At 48.2% G+C, this 13,149-nt stretch overlaps 1 protein-coding gene across 1 annotated transcript in view; it reads left to right on the plus strand.

Moving 5' to 3' along the window:
* The window catches only part of LOC125467695 (zinc finger protein 91-like), a 104,268-nt gene that overhangs the window by 21,994 nt on the left and 69,125 nt on the right, over positions 1-13,149 (plus strand). Inside the window, exons 5-6 of the mRNA XM_059639404.1 lie at positions 1,299-1,508; positions 4,180-4,501. Coding sequence (XP_059495387.1) covers positions 1,299-1,508; positions 4,180-4,501 — 532 coding nt within the window. The remainder of the gene's footprint in view (positions 1-1,298; positions 1,509-4,179; positions 4,502-13,149) is intronic.

Consider the following 13,149-nt stretch of genomic DNA (forward strand, 5'->3'; position numbering starts at 1 on the left):
CTCCTCCCTAGATGAGGCTGTCCACTCCGTACATCTCAGATGTTCTCGTTTTTCAAGGACCGCACCCCCTACCCCGGCAGTGGTCGATAACGCCCTCAACCTTGTCTCCTGCATTTCCCACAACTTTCACATCCTGCCCCCGCAATAACCACCAAAAGAGACTCCCCCTCATCCTCACATACCACGCCACCAACCTCTGGATCCAACGTATCATCCTCCAACACTTCCACCGTCTGCAATCTGACCGCACCACCAAAGGCATTTTTCCCTTCTCACCCTTCTCTGCTTTCTGGAAGGACCACTCTGTCCGTGACTCCTTTGACTGCTCCACACTACCCTCCAGCCCCACCACACCCGGCACTTTTCCCTGCAACTGCAGGAAGTGCTACACTTGCCCCCTCACCTGCTCCCTCACCCCCCCATCCCAGGCCCCAAGAAGACTTTCCACATCAAGCAGAGGTTCATTTGCACATCTGCTAATGTGGTACACTGCATCCGCTGTACGCATTGTGGCGTCCTGTACATCAGGGAAATCAAGTGGAGGCTTTGGGACCGCTTTGCAGAACACCTACGCTTGGTTCGCGATAAAGAGCTCCCCCTCCCATTCCTCAGACGACTTGTCCATCCTGGGCCTCCTCACCTGAACGTTGCAGGAACAGCAACTCATATTCTGCTTGGGAACCCTGCAGCCTAATGGTATCAATGTGGATTTCACCAGCTTCAAACTCTCCCCCCGACCCCACTGCATCCTAAAACCAGCCCAGCACGTCCCCACCTCCCTAACCTGTTATTCCTCTCACCCATCCCCTCCTCCCACCTCAAGCTGCACCCCCATTTCCTACCTGCTGACCTCCTCCCGCCCTCTTGACATGTCCGTCCCCTGGACTGACCTATCTCCTCCCTACCTCCCCACCTACACTCACCTTTACTGGCTCCATCCCCGCCTCCCTGACTGGTCTGTATCTTCTCCACCTATCTTCTCCTCTATCCATCTTCTGTCTGCCTCCCCCTTTCTCCGTATTTATTTCAGAACCTTCTTACCCTCCCCCATTTCTGATGAAGGGTCTAGGCCTGAAATGTCAGCTTTCCTGCTCCTAAGATGCTGGTTGGTCTGCTGTGTTCATCCAACTCCACACCTTGTTATCTCCTGGGTTTGATGTGCTTTGGAATGCCTGAGTTTTCATTGCCAAATACACCTTGTTTGCGTGCTGGCTTCAGCACCACGTGGTCTAAAATTGAAGCTCAAGGAAGGCATTTGAATGATGTGACTAAGGAAATGCTTCCACGATGTCCTGAAGGTTTACCTCGAGAAATGCAGTACAGATATCTATGTCCCGGAGACCTTTACTCAGATGACACTGACCTGGGGGAGTCTCCTGTATGAAGAGACATATTCTTCAAGAATATCTGTCAACAAGTGGAAGTATGGAAAAGCAACTAGAGAAAGGAATACCAGTAATCATGAGGCCAACGACCAATTCCACCTCCTGGAAAAACACCTGCCATATGTGTGGCCAGAGATGCGCCCCCAGGATCGGCTTCAACAGCCATGCAAAAAATCACAGAACCTATGACCAGGGTTAACATGGTGTGAAGCTGGATGAACACAGCAGGCCAAACAGCATCAGAGGAGCGAGAAAGCTCAACGTTTCAAGTCGGGACCCTTTTTCAGAAATGGGGGAGGGGAAGGGGATTCTGAAATAAATAGGGAGACGGGGGAGGTGAATAGAAGATGGATAAAGGAGAAGATAGGGTGAGAGGAGACAGACAGAGGCGGGGTTAGAGCCAGTGAAGGTGAATGTAGGTGGGGAGTTGGGGGGTGTGGGTCAGTCCAGGGAGGACGGACGGGTCGGGAGGGGTGGAATGGGGGTGGTGGGTAGGGGGTGGGGGTGGGGCTTGAGGTGGGAGGAATGGTTAGGGAGGTGGGGACTAGCTGGGCTGGTTTTGGCATGTGGTCGGGGGAGGGGAGATTTTGAAGCTTGTGAAGTCCACATTGATACCCTTGGGCTGCAGAGTTTCCAAGCATAATATGAGATGCTGTTCCTACATCTTTCGGGTGGTGTCATTGTGGCAATGCAGGAGGCCCAGGATGGACATGTCCTCCAAGGAGTGGGTCGGAGGGCGGACATTGAAATGGTTCGTGACTGGGAGGTGTAGTTGTTTGTTGCGAAAAGCAGTCTCCAAGCCTCCGTTTGGTTTCCCCAATGTAGAGGAGGCCACAATGGGAACAGCGGATACAGTATATGACATTGACAGATGTGCAGGTGAACATCTGTTTGATGTGAAAAGTCTTCATAGGGTCTGGGACAGATGTGCAGGTGAACATCTGTTTGATGTGAAAAGTCTTCATAGGGTCTGGGACCAGGGTGAGTGGGGAGGCATAGGGGCAGGTGTAGCACTTGCTTCGATTGCAGGGAAGAGTGCCGGGGGTGGTGGGGCTGGAGAGGAGTGTGGAGTGGACAAGGGAGTCACGGAGAGAGTGGTCCCTCCGGAAAGCAGATAAGAATGGGGAGGGAAAAATGTCTTCCGTAGTAGGGTCGGATTGCAGATGGTGGAAATGTTGGAGGATGATGCGTTGGATTTGGACGTTGGTCGGGTGGTACGTGAGGACAAGGGGGATTCTGTTTTGGTTATTATTGCGAATGGGGTGTTTGAGGGATGAGTTGTGGGAAATGCGCGAGACACGTCAAGGGCATTTTTGATCACTGGAGTGGAAGTTGCGGTTTTTGAAAAAAACGAGGACGTCTGGGATGTTCAGGAGTGGAATGCCTCATCTTGGGAGCAGATGCGGCGGAGACGAAGGAATTGGGAACAGGGGATGGCATTTTTACAGGAAGGTGGGTGGGAGAAGGAATATTCCAGGTAGTAGTCAGAGTCGGGAGGTTTAAAATGGATTTCGCTTTCCAGGTGGATGCCAGAGATGGAGACAGAGAGGTCCAGGAAGGAGAGAGAGGTGTCAGAGATAGTCCAGGTAAACTTAAGTTTGGGGTGGAAGGTGTTACTGAAGTGGATGAACTGTTCGAGTCCTCGTGGGAACACGAGGCGGTGCCAAAACAGTCATCAGTGTGACGGAGGAAGAGATGGGGGATAGGGCCAGTGTAGCTTTGGAAGAGGGATTGTTCCACATACCCTTCAAAGAAGCAGGCATAGTTTGGGCCCATGCGGGTACCCAAGGCCACCCCCTTTGTAGGAAGTGGGAGGAATTAAACGAGAAGTTATTGAGGGTGAGGACGAGTTCAGATAAGCAGATGAGGGTGTCAGTGGAAGGGGATTGGTCGGGTCTGCGGGACAGGAAGAAGCGGAGAGCTTTTAGATCATCGGCATGGGGAAATATAGGTGTATAGGGACTGGACGTCCAGAGTGAAAATGAGGTGTTGGGGACCGGGGTGTTGGATGTTCTGGAGGAGGTGGAGAACGTGGATGGTGTCACAGACATAGGTAGGGAGCTCCAAGACCAAGGGGGAGAAAATGGAATCGGGATAAGTGGAGATAAGTTCGGCGGGGCAGGAGCAGGCGGAGACAATGGGTCGACCAGGGCAGACAGGTTTGTGGATTTTCGGAAGGAGATAGAAGCGGGCGGTGCGGGGTTGGGGAACGATGAGGTTAGAGACTGAGGTTGGGAGGGTCACCTGAGCTGATGAGGTTGTGTATGGTTTGGGACATAATGGTTTGGTGCTCGGGGGTGGGGTCATGATCCAGGGGACGGTAGGAGGAAGTGTCGGAGAATTGACGTCTGGCCTCAGTAATGTAGAGGTCAGTGCACCATACTACATCTGCACCTTGTTCGCAGGTTTAATGTTGAGGTTGAGATTAGAGCGGAAGGCTGCACATTCTGTGGAGGAGAGGTTGGAGTGGGTGACAGGGGTGGAGAGGTCAAGGCGATCAATGTCTTGATGACAATTAGAGACGAAGAGGTCGAGGGAGGGTATGAGGCCTTGGGGTGGTGTCCAGGAGGAGGGGGTACATTGGAGGCGGGAGAACGGGTCAGTAGAGGGAGGGTTAGTTTCATGATTAAAGAAATAAGCGCGGAGGCGGAGGCAGTGGAAAAATTGCTCAATATTTAGACGAGAGTTGAATTCATCGATGTGTGGGTGGAAGGGGACAAAGGTGAGACCCTTACTGAGGTCTGGGAGGATGGTGAAGACTCAGCAGGGCTCTGTAATATTGTTCTGTCTCAAGATGCTGGCTGTGAACGTGGTGGGTGGAGCGATGTTGGCGATGGGTAGAGTGACCTCAGTGGTGGGCAGAGCAATGTCACCGGTGGGCGGGGCGATGTTGGCCGGCAAATCGGGAATGTTGGCAGCGGCATTCTCGATGTCTGTGTTGACCTTGGAAACGAAGGCGGCGGTGGCATCAATAGCATGGATGATCGCGTCAGTTTTACCGGAAGTGGTGTATAGGGTGACAGCAGATGTGACGTCATCCGTGAAAACTGGTGGTGCTCCAAAGGTGGCCACAGGCATAATGGTGGGGAAGGTTCTGGGTTTGGTGGCAAGCACCAGTGAGTTTAAAGTACTTTTGGTTTTTACAGTCTAATAAAGCTAAATAAAATTGAGAGTTCAGGTTGTGGATCTTACGAAGGATAAAAAACAGGCATATGCACATCTGTCAATGTTATATACTGTATCCACTGCTCCCGTGTGGCATCCTCTACATCGGGGAAACCAAACGGAGGTTTGGGGACCACTTTGCGGAACACCTATGCTCTGTTCACAACAAACAACTACACCTCCCAGTTGCAAACAATTTCAATTCCACCTCCCACTCCTCGGACGACATGTCCATCCTGGACCTCTTGCATTTCCACAGTGACTTGACCTGAAAAATGCAGGAACAGCATCTCATATTTTGCTTGGGAACTCTGCAGCCCAAGGGTATCAATGTGGACTTCACAAGCTTCACAATCTCCCCTCCCCCGACCACATTCCAAAACCAGCCCAGCTAGTCCCCACCTCCCTAACCATTCCTCCCACCTCAAGCCCCACCCCCATCCCTTACCCACTAACCCCATCCCATCCCCCTGACCCGTCCGTCCTCCCTGGACTGACCCACACCCCCCAACTCCCCACCTACATTCACCTTCACTGGCTCTAACCCCGCCTCTTTGACCTGTCTGTCTCCTCTCACTCTATCTTCTCCTTTATCCATCTTCTATCTGCCTCCCCCTGTCTCCCTATTTATTTCAGAATCCCCTTCCCCTCCCCCATTTCTGAAGAAGAGTCCCGAATTGAAATGTCGAGCTTTCCTGCTCCTCTGATGCTGCTTGGCCTGCTGTGTTCATCCAGCTTCACACTGTGTTTTCTCAGATTTTCCAGCATCGGCAGTTCCTACCATCTTCATGACCAGGGTTTGTTACTTGGACAATCATATTTGTTAATGAGTGAATAACACCAATGACATCTGAAATGAGAAGGTGAAATACAATTATCTGGGAGATGCAGAGAGTCTGAGGATACTTTTTGATTTCCTATTATTGAATTCTGAGTATTTTGAGAGCTGGTTATTATCTTGTGGACTGTAAATGGTCAGTTCCCTCTGTGTATCGGAATCTTGAGGTCTTTTCAAATCCCTCCAAGACATCCCACCACCCTATTTCTGTAATCTCCTAAGGAAACAAACCGATATCTTGCATTTGTATTGAGCCTTTCATGGACACCAGATCCCAAAACTGCTTACAGCCAATGAAGTACTTTTTTAAAGTATCCGCTGTCGCAATTGGAGTGAAAGCTTTTCTACTGGCTTATTGTATGTTAGTGTCTGATTCTATGAAGGGTACCCCATTACATCCCTGGCTGTCACTGTCATTTCCCGATGATGGTCAGGAATGGAGACACTGTATATTGAAGAGTTGCAAGCTTCACTCATAGGAGAGACCAGTGACCCCTTGGCTCAGCTCATCTGCCATTGAATCCCCACATCCATACCTTTGCAGGCTGTAGATCAACTATTCAAATGCTGTCATGGACACCATCACATTTTGCTCTGTAAACTTGAGCACCTCCAAAACTCTGCTGCACATATCCTAGTTGTCACCATTCCCCAAATCGCCCTGTGCTTGCTGATCTATATTGGCTCCTATACAAGCAATACCTTGAGTTTAAAATTCTCCTCCTTGTTTACAAAGGCCTCACCTCTCCCTATCTGTATAATCTCCATAGCAATTCAGCTGTGTTAATCGGAGATACACTTACTGAAATGTATTTTAAAGCTTTCTTTAAAGATTTCACTTCATTGCCTTGGCCTTTCCAAAAAAACTAGGTTTGGATTTGACAGTGTTGTGGCTGACAGCTGAACTTGGTGCCATTTGTAAAGGTTTGTCACTTTTTTGGGTTCAGTAACTGGTGTATTTATTTCTAACTTTTTTAAAATTACAGGTTGAGACAAAGATGTTGAGCAGACTGCTGAAAGCCATTGGAGTAAACAATGGCTTTCTTTTGAGGTTGGAATAACAGAAGCCGTCTGAATGGATGGGGTAAAGGTACCACAGAAACAGATTTTTAGTTTCAGCCTTCTGCAGTTGCTGGGGTCTTGAAGCGGAATATGGAAACTCTTACTTCCTGTCTCTCTGTTACAGCCAGAAGCTGAAATTCATTTCCTGCTGCTAGAATTGCAAGTGAGACAGTTTATTTTATTGAATTTGCCTTTGCCAAGGGTGTGTTTATGGGATGTTACTATATTGAAACATTTAATTAGTAGTAGTTAATATGTATACTATTTTGTTCAGAATTTTGATAAAGTTACGGTTAAGCCAATTCTTTTATTTTTATTCTGCCTGATTTTTAACTGTATTATAAAAATAACACATGTTTGGCTTAATATTGAGTAATTTAACCAATTAAACTGCATCTGGAACACAACGCCTTACACTTACCTTGATAAGATTAGAAAATGTTAGGATATATACTGTCTTCGTAATATATTTGGAGGTCATTTAGTCCGGTCCATAACAGTAATGTTCCAGGAGATTTGACAACTATCTGAACCATTATTATGGAGCATAGACTCTAACAATTACTCCCCTGCTTGAATGGTTTAATGGACCAGGAGTTACACTGTTTGTGTGAAAGACACATCTCACACCTGAATGTTTTCTCACTAATATAGAGCCACTGGCATTTTAGAAGATCAGAGGCTTGGGTGAAAGCCTTTTCAGAAACATCACATCTGAGGGATATTCCCCTGTGTGAATTTTCTCATATCTCTGAAGGTGTGATGACCTCAAGATGAATTTTTCACACAACTCATATGGGATTGCTTCCCCCTCATGTGAATAAATCAGAGATCTGCAAGGGTTGGCACCTATGGGGTCTTGGTGGCAAACCTGAGTATCAAAACATTTCTCTCGTATAAATTCTCTGTTGCCTTGGAGATCAGAGGATTGAATGAAAGCCATTTCATAAACCTCATATTGGAAGAGTTTCTCTTCAGTGCGAATTATTTGGTATATCAGAAGGCTTAAAGGTGTCACAAATGTTTTATCATAAACCTCAGACTCGAGAAGTTTCACTGTGAAAAATGGTAAAGGCCTTGGTGTCAGGAGAACTGAAATTGATGGGGGAAAGTGTGTAGACTCCAGAACGAAGTTACAGCCCACAGGCTAGGCAATAATAGAGAATCTCTACATCAAAAACCTAAACATCCTAAATCCCACTTGCTTAAATACAGCCATACTCCAGAACAACAATTTACTGTCTGAAAGTTGCAGGTTTGTTTCAGTGAGGCTGAGCTGCAGTGCACCCGCTCACCACTAAGACACATTGAGTCTGGATGCCTCTTCTCCCTGTTTGGCCCAGGTCTTACTCCTAAGTCTAGTGTCTGATAACAGAAAAGTTGGGAATGCAGGAACATTTGAATGTTTGAGGTACATGAACCTTGATCCTCATCCAGGTATGAGTGACTTGGGTTAATCTGACACACCAGGGACAGTTTACATGGACTGTATCGAACCAGTGCTATCGCTCCTCTGTGAATTTTGATGGGACAGTGGGAAAAAGTTATTCCATCCTCATTGTTGCTCCTTCAAATTCATGTGAGTGCTTTTTGAATGTGATAGAACTATTGCTTCTATCACTATTTCAGACAGTGAATTCCAGATCATCACCAAAAAAATGACTCTTCAACTCCCTGTCTAATTGTTTTGTCAATGACTGCTGATCAGTCATCTTCCTATCATGGCTCCATGTTCGCTTGCATTGCTCACTGTTGTCTCTCTTTAGCTCTCTTTTAAATTGGCTGTTATCAACCCCTCTCTTAAGAATAAAACTTGACGCCCTGCAAATTATCGTCTGATTTCCAACCTCCCAGAACCTAGCAAGGTCCTTAAATGTGTTGTCATCTTCCAAACACTCGGAAGGACTTAGAGTCACTTGAAGAGTGAGAGGCAGAGATGACAGTAAAGGAAATGTTGTGGCATCAGGTAAAGAATGAGAGTCCAGTAAGGAAGTCTGGTGAGTTGTGAGGAATCAGTTCCCTGTGTCCGTCCCCCATTCAACCTCTGACTGACAGTCACGTTCAAAATACACATTGCGACTTGCCAAGAGGTGCTTTCAGATCTCTTCCTTATGAGACCCTCTTTCCAATGCACCTCCCTCCTATGAATGTGCTAATCCCACTCATGCTGTATTTCTGAGTGATAATGGGAAATGCAGATGCTGGAGAATCCAAGATAATAAAAGGTGAGGCTGGATGAACACAGCAGGCCCAGCAGCATCTCAGGAGCACAAAAGCTGACGTTTCGGGCCTAGACCCTTCATCAGAGAGGGGGATGGGGTGAGGGTTCTGGAATAAATAGGGAGAGAGGGGGAGGCGGACCGAAGATGGAGAGAAAAGAAGATAGGTGGAGAGGAGAGTACAGGTGGGGAGGTAGGGAGGGGATAGGTCAGTCCAGGGAAGACAGACAGGTCAAGGAGGTGGGATGAGGTTAGGAGGTAGGAGATGGAGGTGTGGCTTGGGGTGGGAGGAAGGGATGGATGAGACGAAGAACAGGTTAGGGAGGCAGAGACAGGTTGGACTGGTTTTGGGATGCAGTGGGTGGAGGGGAAGAGCTGGGCTGGTTGTGTGGTGCAGTGGGGGGAGGGGACAAACTGGGCTGGTTTAGGGATGCGGTGGGGGAAGGGGAGAATTTGAAGCTGGTGAAGTCCACATTGATACCTTTGGGCTGCAGGGTTCCCAAGCGGAATATGAGTTGCTGTTCCTGCAACCTTCGGGTGGCATCATTGTGGCACTGCAGGAGGCCCATGATGGACATGTCATCTAAAGAATGGGAGGGGGAGTGGAAATGGTTTGCAACTGGGAGGTGCAGTTGTTTATTGCGAACCGAGCGGAGGTATTCTGCAAAGCGGTCCCCAAGCCTCCGCTTGGTTTCCCCAATGTAGAGGAAGCCACACTGGGTACAATGGATACAGTATACCACATTGGCAGATGTGCAGGTGAACCTCTGCTTAATATGGAAAGTCATCTTGGGGCCTGGGATTGGGGTGAGAGAGGAGGTGTGGGGGCAAGTGTAGCATTTCCTGCGGTTGCAGGGGAATGTGCCGGATGTGGTGGGGTTGGAGGGCAGTGTGGAGCGAACAAGGGAGTCACGGAGAGAGTTGTCTCTCCGAAAAGCAGACAAGGCTGGGGATGGAAAAATGTCTTGGGTGGTGGGGTCAGATTGTAGATGGCGGAAGTGTCGGAGGATGATGTGTTGTATCCGGAGGTTGGTGGGGTGGTGTGTGAGAACGAGGGGGATCCTCTTTGGGTGGTTGTGGCGGGGGTGGGGTGTGAGGGATGTGTTGCGGGAGACGCGGTCAAGGGCGTTCTCGACCACTGTGGGGGGAAAGTTGCGGTCCTTGAAGAACTTGGACATCTGGGATGTGCGGGAGTGGAATGCCTCATCATGGGAGCAGATGCGGCGGAGGCCGAGGAATTGGGAATAGGGGATGGAATTTTTGCAGGAGCGTGGGTGGGAGGAGGTGTATTCTAGGTAGCTGTGGGAGTCGGTGGGCTTGAAATGGACATCAGTTACAAACTGGTTGCCTGAGATGGAGACTGAGAGGTCCAGGAAGGTGAGGGATGTGCTGGAGATGGCCCAGGTGAACTGAAGGTTGGGGTGGAAGGTGTTGGTGAAGTGGATGAACTGTTCGAGCTCCTCTGGGGAGCAAGAGGCGGCGCCGATACAGTCATCAATGTAACGGAGGAAGAGGTGGGGTTTGGGGCCTGTGTAGGTGCGGAAGACGGACTGTTCCATGTAACCTACAAAGAGGCAGGCTTAGCTGGGGCCCATGCAGGTGCCCATGGCCACCCCCTTTGTCTATAGGAAGTGGGAGGAATCAAATGAGAAGTTGTTGGGGGTGAGGACGAGTTCGGCTCAGCAGATGAGGGTGTCGGTGGAGGGGGACTGGTCAGGCCTGCAGGACAGGAAGAAGCGGAGGGCCTTGAGGCCATCTGCATGAGGAATACAGGTGTATGGACGTCCATGTGAAAATGAGGTGTTGGGGGCCAGGGATTTGGACGTCCTGGAGGAGGTGGAGGGTGTGGGTGGTGTCACGGACGTAGGTAGGGAGTTCCTGGACCAAAGGGGAGAAAATGGAGTCCAAATAGGTGGAGATGAGTTCGGTGGGGCAGGAACAGGCTGAGACAATGAGTCGACCAGGGCAGGCAGGTTTGTGGATTTTGGGAAGGAGATAGAAACGGGCCGTGCGGGGGTTGGGGAACAATGAGGTTGGAGGCTGTAAGTGGGAGGTCCCCTGAGGTGATGAGGTCATGAATGGTGTTGGAGATGATGGTTTGGTGCTCGGGGGTGGGGTCATGATCGAGGGGGCGGTAGGAGGAGGTGTCGGAGAGTTGGCGTTTGGCCTCGGCGATGTAGAGGTCAGTGCGCCATACTACCACTGCGCCACCCTTGTCTGCGGGTTTGATGGTGAGGTTGGGGTTGGAGCGGAGGACTGCCCGTTCTGCGGGGGAAAGGTTGGAGTGGGTGAGAGGGGTAGAGAGGTTGAGGCGGTTAATGTCTCGACGGCAGTTGGAGATGAAGAGGTCGAGGGAAGGTAGGAGGCCTGGGGGTCGTGTCCAGGAGGAGGACTTGTGTTGGAAGGGGTCAGTGGAGGGGAGGGTTAGGTTCCCGGTTGAAGAAGTAAGCGTGGAGGTGAAGGCAGCGGAAAAACTGTTCTATGTGCTGTATTTCTTCCTGTTTTGATCTGTGGTCAAATACATTCGATACTGCACATCCCATACTGATGTTGTCAGATTTAAAGTCTCTGAGGATGAATAATGTTATTCCCACACAAGAAATCTCTGTCAAACATGTACCAGGGGAACTGAGACAGCAGCTGCAATAAGTTATTCAGATGGGACACTGACAAGTTTAAATCCCCAACTGATTTGCTGCACAAAGTCACCTCCACCGGTCAGTTTCCCAAGTTTCTGGAAACGCATGTTGCTGCAGAAATATTTGAATTGACTGTAAGAGACGTCAATCAGAGAGCCCACCCGCTCTGCCCAATCTCTCCTCTTCCTCTTCCAGAGCTGGTTCATTTCCTACAGGGACTGAAAACCAAGTGAGGATATGGTGAGTGAAGGAGCAGCTTTTATACAAATTGTATCCCATAATATGCACACTAATCTTCTGGCAGTCTGACTATCCTGTGCGCAATCATGCGTGGAAATATTCCTTCTGTTGTGTGAGAGTATCTAGCTGAGAGAGCTGTTTCCTCAGTGCTTTGTGCTGAACTGTTTGACTGGCGCTGTGTTTTTGATATTGAGTGTGTTTATTTGAAGCATTTCCCTTCTGATTTTCAGGCTGTGTTCGTTCCTGAATATGAAAAGGTGAGGTGTAATTATCTGGGAGATGCAGAGTGTCTGAGGATTCAAACGGCTATCCTGTTATTGAGTTTTATATGTGTGTGGGGAGCTGGGTATTAGCCTGTGGATTGTAAATGGTCACGTGTGTTCGTATTGCGATGTGGATATTTACTGGCCTTTCATATCCTTCCAAGGCCTCCTTCCACCATCAATGTGTCCTTCTCAGGAAAGAAAAGACTTGCAAAAAGATTTGCAGACTTTCGTAACCACCAGATGTTCCAAAGTGCTTTCCTGCCAATTCAGTACTTTCTGTATTGTGTTTGCTGTCGTAATGTCAGAAAGTGGTGAGCATGCATAGCAATCTCCTTCGAACGTCATTGTGATGTTGCACAGGATGTTTGTGCGGCCTTTTCTGGAGTACTGTGTCCAGTTCTGGTCATCGTGTCATAGGAATAATATTATTGAACTGGAGAGGGTTCAGAAAAGATTTCCCAGGATGATTCTAGGAATGGAGGGTTTGAGTTATAAGATAATCTGGATGGGCTAGAACTTTTTTTTCACTGAAGCTTAGGAGGTTCCTTTACAGAGGTTACCTTTATAGAATTTTGTGAAATCATGAGGCACAGATATAGTGAATAGCGAAAGTTTTTTCCGTAAGATGGGGGAGTTCAAAACAAGAAACAAATCTTTAAGGTGAGAGGAGAAAGATTTAATAAGGACATGAGGGATAACCTTTTTACATAGAGATTGGTTCATGTGTGGAAGTGATGGATGCAGTTACAGTTACAATGTTTAAAAGATATTTAGATAAATTCATGAATTGGAAATGTTTGGATCGATATGGGCCAAGCACAGGCAGTAGGACTAGTTTAGTTTGTGAACATGGTCAGCGTGAACCTTTCAGTCCAAAATGCCTGTTTCCATGCTGTATGACTTTATCACTCTATCTGTTTCGTCAATGAGATATTGATATCATCCCTTAGATTCTGTTAATTTTTAAAAAGTGATTTGAAGTCCTGATGACCAATTTAAATTGCATGACAAGGTTTCAAATTTCCAACTTTTTACTCCAATAAACCAATGAAAAGAAACATTGTCTACACTGCATCAAGTCAGCAACTAGCGCTACGAATTGCAGAAGGGATGTCTACTTTAACTTAACAGAACTGAATATACCACAGTTATAATTTACATTCCACTTTCTCCAGAATCTCAGTTTTTGAAAGAACTGTTCCAAGTTCACACCCAGCTTTCAGGAGATTCACTTTTCCCATTTCACTGATTCATAACTTTCAATGACCATCAAAAGGTGTTTCTCTGAGTTTCCAGAACTGACTGCCAACCTTCCTTGGCCTTACCAGGACAAAA

This window comes from Stegostoma tigrinum, chromosome 34 (assembly GCF_030684315.1).
Source record: "Stegostoma tigrinum isolate sSteTig4 chromosome 34, sSteTig4.hap1, whole genome shotgun sequence".
Lineage (NCBI taxonomy): Eukaryota > Metazoa > Chordata > Chondrichthyes > Orectolobiformes > Stegostomatidae > Stegostoma > Stegostoma tigrinum.